At 42.4% G+C, this 18,484-nt stretch overlaps 1 protein-coding gene across 1 annotated transcript; it reads right to left on the bottom strand.

The window, feature by feature from the left end:
• Positions 1 to 1,489: 1,489 nt before the first annotated feature.
• Pgk1 (phosphoglycerate kinase 1) lies at positions 1,490 to 16,446 on the bottom strand. The gene is made up of 11 exons (XM_034484906.2): positions 16,278 to 16,446; positions 11,601 to 11,651; positions 9,245 to 9,400; positions 8,978 to 9,122; positions 6,976 to 7,079; positions 5,645 to 5,764; positions 4,458 to 4,572; positions 3,873 to 4,052; positions 2,498 to 2,675; positions 2,180 to 2,278; positions 1,490 to 1,899 (listed from the first exon to the last, which is right to left on the bottom strand). The coding sequence occupies exons 1-11, from the start codon at positions 16,340 to 16,342 to the stop codon at positions 1,859 to 1,861; spliced, it is 1,254 nt and encodes a 417-aa protein (XP_034340797.1). The 5' UTR covers positions 16,343 to 16,446; the 3' UTR covers positions 1,490 to 1,858.
• Positions 16,447 to 18,484: the final 2,038 nt, after the last annotated feature.

The following is an 18,484-nucleotide window of genomic DNA, read 5'->3' as shown; positions in this document are numbered from 1 at the left end:
TTGCTGGAAATTAGCATTTGATTCATGGTAAAGAAAATAATGAAATCAAAGAATATGGCTTTAAATCTTACAAATTTAAGATACTCTTTAGCAGGAATTTGTATAGAACCTTGTACTGAACTAAAACTTAGTCTTAGGAAGGTTGCTTCTGGGGAGAGAAGCCAGGAGACAGCTAAGTTGGTGCCTTGTCATTCACTAGATACCCTTTTTGATTGCATGCAAACCTTTAATAGAGTATGAAAAAGCAGGAAACAATGAGCACTGGGGGTAGGGGTCTGGCTGGATCAGGATCATGAGTTTGGGGCTAGGTCAAACAGTATTGTAAAAAATTCTTGTAATTCTACATAAACACACATGCATATATGCACACACATACACACCCCAGAAACCCAAATTTGAATTCATTTATAACGTGGGGATTAGGTGGACACATTCAAGTTGATTTGACTTAAAATGCATGCCTATAACATTTATCATTAATTAACTAATTAACATTAGTAATTTTCTATTAAATCTGAAAGCACAACCTTGTCAGCCTGGGATACACAGTAACTCCAGAATAAGAGTAAACAGAAATAGAGGGGAAAATGAAATCAAGGATTTCCAAGGTGGAAACCCCTGCAACACCTATCCAATGTATAGTAGCCAAGAACTGGAACAGAGAGGCACCAAGGATTCCAGATTTCTAAACTTAAATAACTATCTGATGTGTTCACATATACTATAGTGTTCATATAGTGGGTGTTGGAATGAATCAGTAGCATAAAAAACTGGGGAAATTATTGTTTTATTTTTCTATTTTTGGACAGGTCTCACTTGGTAGCCTTCATCAGTATCGATCGAACTATGTATTAGGATTAAAGTGCACCATGCTCAGCAAAAGAAAAGTTATAAGTAAAATTAAAAATGACAAAAAATATAGCATACTAAACACATAAATAAATGGTACTTATAATCCTAACTTAAAACTTAGGGCTCGAGACAGGGTCTCATATAGTCCAGACTGGCCAAACTCATTATGTAGCCAAGGATGAACTTCTGTCTCTCCTCCACACTACCCAGTGGTGACATTATAAGCAAACACCAGGCCCAGAATCTTCATAAATGTAAACTTCTGGTCCAATTAGAACTCTGGCAAAACAGCACTGAGAATGAAGTGCACGAGGAACAGAGGCTGCTGATCTCATTCTTCAGGCTATGACAAACATTTGGAAACCACAGTAATTGGAACCATGAAGTGGGAATCAAGAGAAAAAAATGGTCACACGAGAATATGGATCATGAGTGAGAGTAATGAGCTGGCCTTAACTTTTTAAATTATGGTATCCAACTATGAAACATTATCATAAAGCAATAAAGGCCTTCAGTAAGGAGTGGGCATTTATGTAATCCCACTACATCACCACTGCAACCCCAATCCTTCTGTTCAAAATGTAGGTACTCTCCTGTAGTTACCCTTCCTAACAAAGTATGACAGGAAAAACTCAAATTTCAGTGGACATCTTTATTGTTTACGGTGGGAATTTCATCATATTTCCATGCTGAGTCATGAACAGTGACAAAGCTGACCAGAGGCTACATACAGAGAGAGCTAAGCCTTTACAGCTCACTTCCTTTCACAGGCAGAATATAGATGCCCTCTACAATGCACACTGGTTTTAGTCACTAAAGAATTGAAATGGGATCTTGAAGAATGTAGACCAATCCCGATGCAGTAAAGACGAGCTGAGATGCTGTGCAACTGCTTAAGGGTTCCTGGTGCTGCATCTTGGTGAATCTTGCACTACCACCAAATGCAGATGCGGAAAACACTAGGTTGACTTAGGGGCTGTGCACAGGAACCAAAGGCAGGACAATACTAAACATTGCTGAGAGCATCCACCCCGGGAAGGACTTTACCTGTTTTTGAAAAAACAAACATCATTACTATAAGGCCCACTAAGCTACACCTGCCAGATCTTTATTAGGTTATAAGACAGAAAACATTCTGCAATCAACTAAAATGTGTTCCTATTTACCCCTCCCACCAAGAGGAGGCAGGAGCTTTATTTGTGCTACCTAGTTATTGTGATTGCTAGTGACAGCACTGCCCAAAGCTAAAGTTCTCCACTCTTTGCCCCACTTCTCAGAATGCAGTCTTCACCCTGCCTCCAAAGAAGCCAAAAGACAATAAGCTCACCTTCCAGGAGCTCTAGACTGGCACCGCCCCCAGTGCTCACATGGCTGACTTTATCCTCTGTGTTCCATTTGGCACAGCAAGTGGCAGTGTCTCCGCCACCTGTTGAATGAGACCAGAGGGGAAAAATGTTTTGGCACCAAAACTAACAGTGTGATTCCCAACCCAAAATGTAGTGAATGAACCTCCCTCCCATCAAGAGGAGCCCCTATGAGTGACACATCTATCAGAACCAAGAGACACAGAAAATGTTAACCATTCCATCTGCCCTCCCCTGAATAACTCTGCCCATGTTATTGAGTTTAGTACAGGGCCCCTTACCTATGATAGTGATGCAACCCCTAGAAGTGGCTTTCACCACCTCATCCATGAGTGACTTGGTTCCCCTGGCAAAGGCTTCCCATTCAAATACCCCAACAGGACCATTCCAAACAATCTGCTTAGCTCGGGCCACAGCCTCAGCATATTTCTTGCTGCTCTCAGTACCACAGTCCAAGCCCTGGAGGACAGAATTAAAAAGAGAGTAACTGTCAAGAAAACTTACTAGGAACTACTATCACCTCCACCAAGACCATAATATAAGGCTGAACATCAACGGTTTCTACTAGGGCCAGGAAGTAAGTAGTGATACATACCCCTAATCCCAGCATTTGGGAGGCAGAGGCAAGCAGATCTCTGAGTCCAAGGCTAGACTAGTCTGTAGACTGAGTTCCAGGACAGCCAAGACTACAGAGAAACTCTGCCTTGAAAAAACAAAGTCCCTGCTAAAATGAAAATGTACCCTTTAGCCTCCTTTAGTCTATATTTATATGGCCTTTGACAGAACCCTCCCAACTTTATGGAAGATCAAGTCAGGGGAAAACCTCATGTTGCTTAATAAAGACATGCTTGCCGGGCAGTGGTGGTGCACACCTTTAATCCCAGCACTTTCATATGCATATATTTTTCATACATTCCTTACAATTAAGCTCACTTTTATTACCTTTTTGTTTTGTTTTTCAAGACAGGGTTCCTGTCTTTATCCCCTGGCTGTCCTCTAGACAAGGCTGGCCTCAAACTCAAATCCTCCTGCCTCTGCCTCGTGAGTGCTGTGATTAAAGGCAAGTCCTACCACTGCCCAGCCACTTTGATTATCTATGTTTTGAGAAAGTTTAATTTTTTATTTCTTAGGATTATTGTTCTTGTGGGAGCATACACATGTCATGTAGAAGTTAGAACTGAGTTTTGGAAATCTATTTCCTCTTTCCAGTACAGGTCCCACAGATACAGCTCAGGTCCATGTGGCTTATGTAGCAAGCACTTTTACCCAGTGAGCCATCTCACCAACCTGAATGCTTGCTTACAATAGCTTGCAGCTATCAGCACTGTAATCCAAAAAGTACATAGTACTATATCTAGCACAGTTAAACATTCATTGAAAGAGAATCAAATGGGTTTGCCATCTTAGTGATGAAAACAGCAGCAATTTGCTAGCACTGCTTTTACCCCAGGGATTTGCCCTCGGGTGCCAACTGCATCATTTGCAGTGCTCTTTGACAGTTCCCATGGAGACTATTACTATGCCTGTTGGAGGGGGAGCTCAGAGGTAACTCACGTAACAGACGGATCTCCAATGCCACAAAAGAATCTGTTCGATGAATGGATGATTACCAAAACTTTCTGATACCTTACATAGTCACACAACCAGCTGACTCACCATCCAGCCAGCAGGTATGCCAGAGGCCACAGTTGCTTGGCCAGTCTTGGCATTCTCATCAAATTTGTCAGCCGTGACAAAGTCAACAGGCAAGGTAATCTTCACACCGTTCTTCTCAGCTTTGGACATGAGATCTTTGACAATCTTGGCTCCTTCTTCATCATACAGAGATGTGCCAATCTACCCAAGAGAGCCAAGGAGATGAAGATCAGTCCCTATACTGAGAACACAACTGACTCATAAAACAGACAGGAGCATAACACAGTATAAAGCTGTGACAGAACCTTCCTAATGCTGGGACCCTTTAATATTTTCTTCCATAACTATAATTCCACTACTGTCATGAATTGTAATGTAAATATGTGATGTGCAAATTATCTGATATGTAACCCCTGTGAAAGGGTCAGGGTTTTTTAACCCACCCAGGGGTCACAATCCATATTTTGAGGACTATGTATATGGCTATAAATACAGGGACAAAGCAATTTCGCAGACAGAATGAAAATGCTCTTAGGATTCACATTAAGTTTACATAAACTGTTCCTTACTGAGCCATTTCACAGCCACTTGCCACTGTCTCCCTACCTCCATGTTGTTGAGCACCTTAAGGAAGGTAAAAGCCATTCCACCACCAATGATCATCTCATTGACTTTGTCCAGCATATTATTGATCAGCTGGATCTTGTCTGCAACTTTAGCTCTAGAAAAGAAAACAAGAATCAACAAGGCAAGCACAGTTGATGAGTGCAATGCTAATACTCAAAGCCACAGTAGGAAAGTAACAAAAGTACTGCCTAAATTTGCCACGTTTCTCCAGCCCTCTGTGCGTTGATCCATGTGTAAAGCCCTGGGCTTATCCTTAAACAGAAAAGCAAAACTTCCCTATCTAAACAACCAGGCTCCTATCCAAAATTTACAAGGCCCAGATAGCCAGATTAGTAACTGAGGGTGTGAATGAAAATAGTTTCCACAGACTCCTATTTACATGCTTAGTCCCAGGTGAACTGTCTAGAAAGGGTGGAGGTGTGGCCGTGTTGGAGGAGGCATGTCACTTAGAGCAGGCTTCAAGGTTTCCAAATCCCATCCCAGGCCCAGTATGTCTCTCTGCAATCATGGTTCACACTAGCCTTAGCTTCAAGTGTTCAGAAATCTTCCAACATATGCCCTGTGGCTAAATACTGCTGTTTCAGGCTTATTCTGAAACCTTAATACCACCAGCAGGGGGCAGTCACCCCCATATTCCAGATCTTCATCCGGAACAAAGCAAGATAGCTCAAACATTAATGTGAAGAAGCCAAAGACCAGAGTCTGATGCTTTTTAACTCATTGAAAAAAAAAGATTCAATGTTTCCAGGATTTTTCAAGACAACACAAAACCCTATACTGATCTGGGTTTCTCCAAGGACCATGAAACAGAGCTCATGAAGTCTAGAGGGCAACTACATTATGTGAAACTGACAAGTCTAGAGTCAACTTTCATCAGGAAATCCTGAGTGTGCATTTAGTCATGTGGAGGGTGGGAGGGAACAGTCCAGTGAAGGGTCTTGGGTCTCTAAGCAGAAAGAGGCTGCTGTCTAACAGTTATGCCAAGTAAAATGCAGCTTTCTTGTCCAAGCAGTCCAAGTTCCTTATTCCTCTGCCAGATAATCAGCCCTGCATCTGACCTAACCTCTGTAAACAGTCCCTTTATTAAACTGTCCTCAGTTACCCAGTGTTATAGCTGCTACCAGGCTAACACTATTTAAAGTATGATTCAAAAGTGTTCTTCATACCCTCCCAAGATAGCCAGGAAAGGTCGCTCTGGACTCTCCAAAGCCTTGGCAAAGTAGTTCAGCTCCTTCTTCATCAAAAATCCACCAGCCTTCTGTGGCAGATTCACACCCACCATGGAGCTAGGGAAAAAAAGAAAAATGTATTCAAAATCTAGTCAAATTGTACCATTTCCCCCACCTAGATGCTTTCATCACTTCTAAGATATTAAAAGACTGGTTTCATCCCTAAATTGCAATAAAGCCACTTACATCTTAGGTAACTTTTCTGACTAATAGTTTACAATCAAGGGTAAAAGAGCAATGAACTAAGGTGGAATTTAAGATACCCAGATAAAGAGTATGGCTCAGCAGTTAAGATCATTTGCTGTTCTTGCAGGACCTGGATTCAGAACCAAATCCCCAAAGTGTAGCTCAAAATCCACTCCAACTCCAGCCCCAGGGAAACAAATGCCCTCTCCTGGCCTCTGAGGGCGCTGCATGTACACAATGCAGAGAAACATACAGACAAAACACAACAGGAAGGGAAAAAATGCCCAGTTAATAGTTTTCAATAGGTCAAAGGTTAAGTCACTATATAATCAGCCAGTTGATGAGAATATGTTATGACAGAATGTTTCCAAAGGTAAGAAAATTCTATACAAGGCATCCAAAGTTAGAGAAACCTACTACTGAAGCTATAAGAAGTTTTATTTATCATTCCCAAGTTTTATCTTTATTTCTTTGAAACTGGATATTTAACAAGGACCAAGTAGACTTAGAACTTAAAAATACATCTCTTGGTTTTTATTTTTATTGTCAACCTAAGACTACCTAGAATTCCCTGGAAGAGGGACCCTCCTGCTCAAATTAGCCTGTAGGCATGTCTGTGAGGCACTGTTCTGATTGCTAGTTGAAGGAGGAGGGCCCAGGCCACAATGGATGATACCATACCTAGGCTGGTGGGCCTATAAGAAAACTGGCTGCCACTGGTGCTTTTAATTCCAACATTCAAGAGGCAGAGGCAGGTGGATCTCTGTTCGTTCAAGACTAGCCTGGTCTACATGGTGACTTCCAAGCTAACATAAGACTGCCTCAACATAATCCAAACATAAGCCAATGAATGAGCCAGTAAGCAAAGCGTGACTTCTGTGACTTCTGTCTTTCAATGATGGATTGTGATCTAGAGGCATACTCCAAGTTAAACCCTTTCTTCCCATAAATTGCTTTTGAGTGTCTAAATCACAGACATGATAGAAGATGGTAATCTCTAAAAACAGCCCAGAATATTTGGATGACTCAGGTGCCCAAGATCATTGCACTCTGCCTAGTACTGACAATGTTCTTTTCGGTACCTGTGGGCTCGGTGTGCAGTCCCAAAAGCATCATTAACATAGACATCTCCTAGTTTGGACAGTGAGGCTCGGAAAGCATCGATTTTGGCTGGCTCGGCTTTAACCTGCAGGGGAAAATTTAAAAAGGAAAATCAAATATAGAAAATGTTGATGACTCAAAAAACTCCAAAAGCATTTCAGGCCATCAAGAATCATCTGGAACATCTTTAAGATCCTGAGTTAATAGGACAAGTTTTACAATTAGCAACAGGGTTAGTCCTTTGGTCATTTATTTATCCCCTTTGCCTCCCCCTGAAAATTAAGCACATGTGCACACACATATATGCACACACTAAATACATAATAAAAATTTTTAAACAAAAATGTTTGAGGGAAAATAAGATAAACTGAATGTTTTTCATGGAAATGTCATAGAAACTAACAATCAGGACAATTCTCATTTTTGACTTGCCAATGGGTACAAGGAAGGCAAGTAACATTCAATGAGGGTGGACAGATGGACAGTTAAGAACACTTGCTGCTCCTCCAGAGCTCCATAGTGGAGCCCACAAGTGCCTGTAGCTCCAATGTCAAGGAATCCAACACCCTCCTGTGGCCCTCTTTGTGCACCTGTACACAGACTCATACATACACATACTAAAAATAAAATAAACTTTTAAAATTGAATTGTCTTCATGTTTGTGTCTAGTTTGAACTTTCAGGCACTCTGAGCCATTACATAACAATTGAATCAACTAAGACAGACACTATTATAGTCAGTTCATTGATTCCTGAATAAAACATTCTGCATCAACTTTCCAGTTGTTCCTGCCATTTCTAAGCACTAGAGTTTGTGAGTCTTGAGTTTCAGTTTAAAAGGGCACCAAATTTGAGGTCAGCATTTAACTAGTAGTACTGTAGCAAGCATGCCAAAGCAGAAAGGGCCAAGCTCAGGGCCTGCACTGCTAAGAAAAGAAACTGCTTGAAAGCAAGCACTCCAGATGCCTTAAGAAATGTCAGAGGTCAAAGGGGAACTGATGCCTTAGAGCATCTTGTTCTCATATCACTGAAGACCCAAAGAGGAGAAAACACTAGGAAGTGGCATTAGCACCCCTTCTAACCAAAAGGTAAATCCAATATCATGCTCAAAAAGGCAGTTTTAACAGTTTTAGTAGTTGAATTCTGCTGTCAGGTCTAGTAACCAATCTAATGGATTATCTACAACAGCCTTTCTAGGATAATGGCAGGGGAGTGGATCCAAACTGTACACAATTGACTACATGACCCACAAAGTTTACAACATTTACCATGTGGATCTTTGTAGGAAAAGCTTGCATGAAGCCAAGGAACAGTGACTTCAGCAAAATGACGGCCTTTCTGAAACCAAAGCCCCGTTTCTTTAGCAAATGAGGAAGACACCTGTACCTACATGTTAAAGAGACTCGAATGAAAGAAAACATATTTCACTTAAAAACGCCTTTAGCCAGGTGTGGGAGGACATGCCTCAAATCCTAGCACAGGGAAGGTGAAAAGACCAGGAGTTCAAGGTCATCCTAGGCTCCATCAAGTTTAAGACCAGCCTGAGCTACACAGCACATGAACTACATGAGACCTTATTTCAAATCACACTTACCTAACTCACAAAAGATATAAATGCCTTAAAGGAATCACACTATTACCATTACCTTCACTCAATACTCAGATTATCCAATAGACTCCATGTATTTTTCCATAGGTATTTCAAATGTGAACAGAAAGAATGTCTGCACTGCTGGTCACATTCTACTCCTTGACTAGATTATGCAGTTCATATACCTTGTGGTAATTCAGAATCATGCTGTGCACTTATACAATTGTACTCAGGGTATTGTTCAGCACCACTGAGCTACATCCATGGCCCTCATCTATAATTTTTCATGTATATTACACTTCAATTTAAAAAGTTTGGGAAAATAAACTTATCATATCATGGCCTCGTGCAACTTGAGGCCCTAAGGCCCAATATCAAAATCACAGGTCCTACCTTGTTCCCAGAAGCATCTTTTCCCTTCCCTTCTTCCTCTACATGGAAGCGGAGGTTCTCCAGCAGGATGACAGTCCCAGCCGCTGGGTTGGCACAGGCATTCTCGACTTCTGGGCCCACACAATCCTTCAAGAACAGAACATCCCTGGAGGATGGGGGGGGGAAGCAAGAGATGAAGAGACTAGAGTTGCCTGAAAGCTGAGAGCCAGTGGCAGCCTGCTGACTACCTCACCTCACAGCCCACCTGCACTACAGCCCTGTACTCACTTGCCCAGCAGAGACTTGAGTTCTGCAGCAACTGGCTCTAAGGAGTACTTGTCAGGCATGGGAACACCATCAGGCCGGCCCAGGTGGCTCATAAGGACAACCGACTTGGCTCCATTGTCCAAGCAGAATTTGATGCTTGGAACAGCAGCCTTGATCCTATAGCCAAGAGAAAACAGAAGACAGAACAAGGTTATCCACAGAATTAGTGGGAACTATTTTAACTCATGACTTCATAAAACAAAGCCCCCTTTCTTCTCCAAGTTTCCTCAAGTCTGACAGTTACAGAATTCCAATGAGTTCAGAAGACAAACATGATACAAACCTGCCACCTGGACTTAAGTCTCATTATGGATCTGTTTCTCATGCAGAAAAAAAGCTTAGCAAGTCTGAAGCTGCTGTCTATAGGAGCACCTGCCTGGGTTAGCTAGCTGGTTTAGGAGCAGGGGATGCACCTCAGTTGGTAAAGCACTTCCCTGGCATGCGCAAAGCCCTGGGACCATTATTAGCACCACACCAACTGCACATGGTGATGTGCATCTGTGATCCCAGCACTTGGGAGGCAGAGGAAAGAGAGGCTCAGAAGTTCAAGATCATCCTCAGTAGGTAACAGCAAATTTGAGGCCAGCCTCCATACATGAGGCCATGCCTGTAAACAAATAACGTCAGCTTTTAAAGTGACTCCTCAGTTCTCTGACAACAGCTGTTCACTGTTCCTATACTCTGTATAAACAAGATAATACATGAACACCTGCTCCCTAATTCTGGAATGAGTAGTTGCTAGGTAGACAGTACCTTTGTGACCAGAGCCACTTGGTAAGGACCCAAAGGAAATGAAATTAACATACAAAAAGATAGCTGTACACTAAAGTTTATTATAACATTGTTCACAATGGTTAAAATGAAAGATTCCACCTCTTTGCCCATCAGCAGATAGATGAAGAAAACAATGTACCATTCAATCACACACAAAAAAATAATTCTGCTGTCAGGTCTAGTAACCAATCTAGTGGATTATCTACAACAGCCTTTCTAGGATAATGGCAGGGGAGTAGATCCAAACTGTACACAATTGACTACATGACCCACAAAGTTTACAACATTTACCATGTGGATCTTTGTAGGAAAAGCTAATAAAAAATAATTTGTAGAATATGCCCGTAACCCAACACTTGGAAGACCTAGGTGAGAGGAGAGGGGCTCAAGGTCAAGCCCAGCATAAACTCAAACAATGTCTCAGAATAATGGTTTGAAATAAAGTCTTTCTTATAAATTTTCTCAAAAGCAACAACAGTACTATTATATAAAAAGTCTAAGAAGGCCTTCAGCTATTCTAGAGGACTGTTCGGTTTCCAGCAGCCATGTCAGCTGGCTTACAGCCACCATAACCTCACCTCAAGTGTATCCAATGCCCTCTTCTGACCTCAACTCCCACTACACATACACACACACACACACACACACAAATTTTTACAAAGAAACTCTGCTTCTTAATTAAGCCAGTACCCAAATTAGAGGCAAAAACAAACGAAGCTCCCCCACCCACACAGAAAAATACCTTTTTTTGGGCTACTTAGAACAAACCCTGGTAAAACTACACATAACCTTAAAAATTACTAATATCATCAGTTCTCTTAGATAGCTTGTTTCAAAAGACATTAGCATTGAACTTCAATATATTTTTAAAAAGTAGTAACTCCAAATTCCTTAAAATTTTTTTTATCAAACATCAGAATGCTTTTGCTGGTGGTGGCATAGGGTTTTTTTCCCGTGGGGCAGGGAAAGGTCTAGAATTTTCTGCCTAGTTTTGTTTTTATTTGTTATTAATTCTTCAAAAATTTCATACAATGTATGTTGATCCTATTCACCTCTCACTTGCTTTTTTGTATAGCCTAGGATGGCCTGAAACTTGCTTTGTAACAACTCTGGGCTACTTTCAACTTAAACTCATGGTCCTCCTAAATCCAGACTCCTGGGCGCTAGTATTAGAGGAATATACCATAATGTCAAGTTAGGTTTGGGGGGTTATCTGTTTTGTTTGTGGGTTGTTTTGAGACAGGGGTCCTCTACAGACCTGGCTATCCTAGAACTCTTTGTGGTGACCAGGTTGTCTTCAGTCACAAGATATGTCTGCCTCTGTCTCCCAAGTGCTAGGACTAAACACATAGGCATACACCACACCCTGCTTAGGATCTTTTCTTATACAATACTTTTCATAAATTTAGAATATTAATTCCCACATTGATAAGAAAGGTTAATAAATCAAAACCATGGCTTCAATTGCTGTACTCCCAGTGTGAAAAGGACTTTGTACTCCGTATACAACTGAAACCCAAGCCAGGTTTAATAGGAATCTTACCTTTGGTTATTTGTTATCTGGTTGTTCTTCATAGGAACATTGAAGTCCACCCTAGAAAAGAAAAAGGCTTCAGTTTCATAGCCATGATCAATTTCTTGGTCCCTAAGTATTTTATTGAAGCAGTTAAAATTCAAATCTCACCTTAAAGAGACATTAAAAGATAGAATTAAAAGATAGAGGGTTGGCAAGATGGCTCAGGGCACAGGCACTTGTTGCCAGGCCTGACAACCTGAGTTTTATCCCCAAGACCCATGGGTGAAAGGAAGCCAAGTTATCGTCTGAACTCCACAAGTGCCTGAGCCTAACTGTTTAGCAGTCTGAGGGGTGACAGGTAATAAGTAATACACCTTGATTCTAATTATTTTGATACCACTTCTGGCTCCTTGAGAAAACACCCTCCAAAGAAAAGAAATCCCCCCCCCCAAAAAAAAACCACACCAAGAGAATTTCCTTCTTTCTAAGCCTGACACATTAATAGGAAAAACCCAGGCTCCAGTACCCAATCTACACAATGCCCTTCAATGTAAATAAGATAATAGTGACTTTCAAACACAAGGGAAAAAAAGGGTGAGATGTACCTCAGCCCACTGACAACAGGCAAGTGGGAGCCACATGATCAAAATGCAAGCTAATAATACATTGAAGCTGTCCCTTTTGACCTAACAGATTACACGGCCTTTCTTTTTTATGGTGGTGCAGGGACCTGGGCATGATATCTCCAGCCCTGTATTACCATTACAAACCAATTCTGAACTCTTTGCTACAGGGTGGCTGATTTTAATGTCTAAGTTCTGTCTGCCATGATTTTGAGACACTCATTCTGCCGTGTAGCTTGCTCTCATGCATCTCCTGAATGAATACTGAGATCAAGTGTATACCAAGATATCCACCAAGACCATTTTTAATTAATTTTTCTTAAATCTGTGAAATGATTATAGTTTCTGGCTCAGAGTTGTAAATGTTAAAAGGCTTAGAAGTGCTACATAGTATCACACGGGTGTTAGTTATTATCTGCCATTGATTCCCCAAACTCTATTTGAAGGAACTATACTAAAGCATTACTTTTAGTACCTCTCACTAAGGGGCTGCAATGAGGGGTCAATACTGCCACTGTCCGTGATTGTGAAACTCCCTCCATCTTTCCCTTTGCCTTCTTCACTGGTTGTTCCTGTCTGCATCAGTAACCACAAATCCTACACGTCGCTGGCTTCCTCTCTACCCTGAACACTAATCTACCTCACTAAGGAGCTTGAGGGACATAAATCTTGATTCAGATTTAAGAAAGCCTTTAAAATTCAAAGGCAGTGTGCCTCTGAACAAAGAAATGCACTCTGGTTGGTATCAGGAACTTAAGGCATCCTCTTTAAATATCCTGAGCAGGCCCTTGCCAGCCTTAAAGTGCAGACCACAGCAGATCAAATATCCCATTACCATGACTGACTTCTCTTGCAACCTCCCAGAAAAGCCAATGGACAAAAGGGTTAACTGCACAGGGTAAGTAGTGCTGCTTCCTGCACCCAGAAAGAACCTTACAGGAAAGAATGCCTTTGGGCTAAAATATCCAACCATCTGTGGCTTCTATCCAGGCTGTGATGGCATCAGCTTACTGATGAAAACTGGATTAGTTCTCACTGACTCAATTACCTTGACCTTCACTCTCTCCTAGACTTACAACTCGGCCTTTAGCTTCTCTCCTGAAGACTTCAAAGCAGGAACAGCATTACCTATACACGTCACTTGTTCACTTGTGTGTGTGTGTGTGGGGGGGTGTATACACACACATATATACTGAGCATATATACATCTATATATGTATATACTGGGGAAAACTGAGTTTCTCTACAGTCTTTGCAATCTTCAACTTTTCAAAGTGGGGTGGTGGTGGCTACAGCATACAACACACACCTGTAACCCCAGCACTCAGGAGGCAGAGGCGAGAGTTTGAGGCCAGCCTAGTCTACAGACTGGGTTCCAGAACAGCCAGGACTAGAGTGAACCCCTGCCTCAAAACACAAAGCAAAAAAAAAAAAAAAAAAAAAAAAAAAAAACACTTTACAGAGAACATTAAATTACAATATCAAGTCTTTGTTGAAATCTCAGGATTCCAGGCCCTGTTCTACCAAAAAAAAAAAAAAAAAAAAAAAAAAAAAAAAAAAAAACCCTCAAGGGAACCATGTCCGCCACTGCTTTCATGGTCTGATTGCTAAATTCTGCTAGTGTGATGGTGTCTGCTCTTCATTTTCTTCTCTTCCCACCAGAGCTGTTGCTTCGGCACATCCCAAGAGAAAACCAGTGAGGTCGGAGGAAGAAAGAATACAAGAAAAAGAAGTGCAGAGGATGACTAGGGACCTATGGGTGAAAAGAAAGGAAATGACATGACAAGAATCAGCAGGAAATGTGCTCACATGGCCTTGTAAAATCAACTAGGGTGAGGCGGAACCTGTTGGGGTTTCTGGCTTATTTTAAAGTTTCTCCAAAAGGAACTGGAGTGTGACTCAATGGTAGAGTGCTCAAGCACAAAGTGGCAAGTGTTTGATTCCCCAGCACACTAATAAAAATTACCAACAAATCAACTTCCCTTGCCAATTCAAAGCAAGGGACTAGTCAGAAAACAAGAGTGCCCTTCTGCAGGCCAGAAAGGAGGTGAGTGAAACACCCACCACTCAGGAGGCCCCATTTCTGAAGCATTGCCAGCAACTACCACAAAAAGCACTGAAACAAAAAGGTATTGAGCTCACTGAGAAGCCTACAAGACAACTCCCTATTCAAGATGCTTTAATCTGGAAACAAAGCAACTTCACCACTGTGGCCTAAATACCAACAAGTACAATATATCCATATTACAGAAGGATTGTAAACTCCACAGATAAAGTCTATCTCAACCTGTCCCTGGGCCATCCCAAGGAGATAGAGACCCAAATCCTAGTCCTGGCTCTGCTACAAACTTTCTAGAGCTCAATAACCTTCAACATGTCTTTTTCCATCAGGAAAACTAAGCTAGCCAATCGTTTCAAGGCTCAAGGTTAACTTGTGTTAAATGAAATTTGATTTGGGGCAAAAGAGAAACTGTTTCATCCTGTCTCACCCCCAACCAGAGTTAATTCCCTTGAGGCAGTTTCCCTGTAGAAGATAGCATAAAGCCCCAAACTGCAATTACAGAAAGGTGACCAGCACAATGTCCCACTGTGTCTTTCAGCAGCTGCATGCATCTGGAAAGGTCAGCCTCAAACCAGTAGTGGTATAAATAGTTTAAACCTTTTAAGCTAGTTGCAAGCCAACACCTACCTGTCTTGGTTTTCACAGGATGAATCTTTCATCCTTCGAACAGAATGAAAAGCTATCGAAGACCTGCCCTTATCTATGATTAGGGTAGCTGGGATTTCTACCCATCCTGATTACAAAGGCCTATCCCATTTGGGGTAACATATTGTTTTGCATGAACATAATACACTGGGTTGGTTCTGGATATCAGCACAGTAAGAAGGCCACCTACCAAGTAATACTGGCTACGATAAAATGTGCCTGTAAAATTCTCTTAACTCCAGTGCAGAGGCAGAATCTCTGCTCCCTTACATCTAAAGGATGCCCTCACTTGAACTGGCCCAAATTGTCAAAGGGACCAGGATTACGTTGTTCACGTACTGCCAAACAATCAACCGCTTCCAAAGGTCAAGCAGGCAGAGAAGTCAGTCACTGCGACTATCTATGGCGCTTAAAAATTCCCATCCTTGGATCCTATTTTGTTACATGAACAGCCAGGCCCATCAGTTATGTATCTAATCTGATATCATCCTTCACTCCTGGCAAAAAAGTATACATTATGAAAGGTAGAAATGTAGAATATGTGCCCATGCTAGTAATTCTGTCAGGTAAAGGAGAAGCCAACTTAGTCAATGACCAGGGATTCACACGTGCCGAGTCAGAGAGTGCCATGTGTGGGGGAGCCTCCCTCACTTCTGACATCCTGCTTCTCTAGCCACCTCTGAGGGTGAGGTTACAGGCCTCCAACTCCCGGCGGCCACACCCTGCATGTGTCACAATCCTGATGCAAACCCCAAGGCCAGGAGTCCAACCGCAAGGTAGGGCAGTAGAGGCCTGTTATATAAGCTGTACTGCTTCATCCAGTGGGCCTCACCCTCCCATAACAATTCTCTGGAAGACGGACCTCCACTTGAGAGTATTTTGAGCAACATCTTTTAGGAAAGAAGTCATTTGCACCAGGACCAATGAAATGTGGGCGGTTTCGAATTCGTCACGGATGGTCCAAGGATCTTGGGGGAAGGGAAATTAACTAAATGACCTTTCAAGGTCCCTCAGCTGGGGCCTAGAGATTTCAGGATAAGCATTAGGTCCAATCTCCCTACAACAGACAAAACCGCACTTCAGAAATGAGAAAAGGATTGATTCCTGGGAATCTGAGCCCTTTCTCGGTGGGATCAACTCTCTAAAGGACACTATTGGTCTCTTTTTAAGCTAGAAGAAAGGCATTTAGGAAGCATCAAACTCGGACACAGTCTCCGCCCCAATGGGGTGAAAGGACTAGCCCTAACCTTTAAACCCAAGACCCCTGAGACCCAGCTGAAAAGTAAGCGCAACTTAGGGTGAAAGGAAAAGCATGCTTGCCAAGGCCAGAGAGACTGTGGCCCCGAGAGTTTGAGGGCAGCAGTACGGAATTACCTCATCACGACCCGCTTCCCCTTCACGTCCAGCTTGTCCAAAGTCAGCTTGTTAGAAAGCGACATTTTGGCAATACCGTGAGGTCGAGTGGCCCAGAGCTGAGGAAGAGGAGCACAGTGCGGCAGACGTGCGCTTTTGAAGCGTGCAGAATGCCGGGCCGCGGGAGGACCTAAGGGAAGCCGCCCCGCCCCTAACCCCGCCCTTGAGCCCGCCTCCGGACCCACCCCTTTCCAGCCTCTGCTCTCAGAAAACGAAGGAGCAAAACTGCTATTGGTCGCTGCACCAAAGGCCTGCCCACTTCCATTGCTTGGCGGTGCTGTCCATCTGCAGGAGACTGGTGGGACGTGCGATTTCCATTTGTCACGTCCGGCACGACGCGAGCTGCCGAGGAAACTTCCTGACTAGGGGAGGAGTAGAAGGTGGCGCGAAGGGGCCCTAAAGAACGGAGCGGGTTGGCGCCTTCGGGTGGATATGGAATGTGTGCGAGGCCGGAAGCCACTTGTGCAGCGCCAAGTACCCAGCGCCGCTGCTAAAGCGCATGCTCCGGACTGCCTTGGGAAAAGCACCACCCCTACCCGGTGGAATTCCCAGGCGCCGTTCCTAGACCTTTGCAAATGTCATCCCCTTTTGGAATCCTCTGCTTTCTCAGCTCCCAAATGGAAGTTTACATAAGGCCTTAGTAATCGAAACCTCTCAAGAATTTGAGAGAAATCAAAAAAAGGACCAGGTCTTCCTCCCCCTTTTCTAATAAAAAGTACAATATAATTTCTGTGGTTACATTATTCACAATGACAAATACATACAGCATGTGTCATGTTAACTAACAATGCTCATAAAATTTCTAAGTGCGTTCTGTCATTAAAGATGAAGTAACTGATAGACAAAGATTTAGTGTCTTACCAAGATTGCAGAGCATCTACGACATCATTTCAATCCTGGGTCACTGGGATTTAGACTGCTTTGTGAGTGTAGCTCAGTGGTAAAGCACATGCCAGAGGCCGTGGATCCAACCTCCAGCACTGTTTTTAAAAAGAAAAAAAAAACTTTAAATCTCTACTGACACTAATTTGGGCTAAGGATGTGTTTAGTGGTAAAGCACTTGCCTACAGTCTGAGGCAGAACAACTATTTAGGAAACTGAAGGGCACATGAGAAATGTAAGCCCTTCTTCACTCTCCTAGTTTTTTTCTACCTCTGTCAGTGACTGACACCCAGGAGTGACTGGCCAAACTACCTCTGCAAATTACTATATTGTGTGAAGTAACTCAGAAAGACAATACCATGTGTTTTCTATCATATTCAGCTTTTATATAAGCATATACATGGAGAGGGTAGAGACAGATCCACGAAAGGGAAATTTGTTTTAAGAGAACAGAGGAAGGAAAAAGAACTGGGTAACAGGAGACATATGACATGGAAGACACAAAGGACTCCAGCCTACTGAGGAATGCTGAGAGCCCCCGTGGTTATCCAATACCAATAGTGCGCTCTGAAATCAGATACATACAAGTGACTTTACAGACTGAGAAGGTTATCTTTACATATTATTTAGGTACACACACACACAAAAGCCAAGAATTTGAGAGAGGAGCTGCATCTTTCCCTGTTAACCATTCTCACTGACCCTGTATTTTGTCTTTCTGTTTTAATCAACAGCTAACTGCTTCTGAATCCCGGTGACATTCTTTTCCATGACGGATGGCAAGGACTCCGGGCATGCTACCTCCCCAAGATCTGAAGGAGACTCCATAGATCGCAGTGCCAGCAATACTGAACCGAATGCCCTGATGCCAGCAAGAAATCTCTACAGATAACTACTTTTTTATTTGTATTTTATCCTTGCATGTAGGTTTTTTTTGCCTGCATGTATGTATGTATGTCTGTGTTTAAGATAAACATTCATTTTTGCCAATCTTTTCCATCTTTTCTTCCTTTCAACCTTACTGGAAAACAACTCCTGGAAGGTATTTTCAAATGAGTCTCTGGACTTTCTGTCATTTAGTATCGGAGTTATCATTGTAATGAGCCAAACTGTGTTCGGATAAAGGAAAACTACAATAGTGACTATCAACCATGCAAACATAGAGTTTGACTCCCTAACTTAATGATTCTTCCCAGTTACTGAGCACTTATTGTTTGCCGGGCACTGCTGAAGGCTGAACATACATGACTCACTACTCTGCATAGGAACTTTATGAAGTAAGTATT

The sequence above is a fragment of the Arvicanthis niloticus genome, chromosome X (genome assembly GCF_011762505.2).
Source record: "Arvicanthis niloticus isolate mArvNil1 chromosome X, mArvNil1.pat.X, whole genome shotgun sequence".
Taxonomy (NCBI): domain Eukaryota; kingdom Metazoa; phylum Chordata; class Mammalia; order Rodentia; family Muridae; genus Arvicanthis; species Arvicanthis niloticus.
The sequence above is the reverse complement of the archived record's forward strand: the minus strand, read 5'-3'. Positions and strand labels throughout refer to the sequence as shown.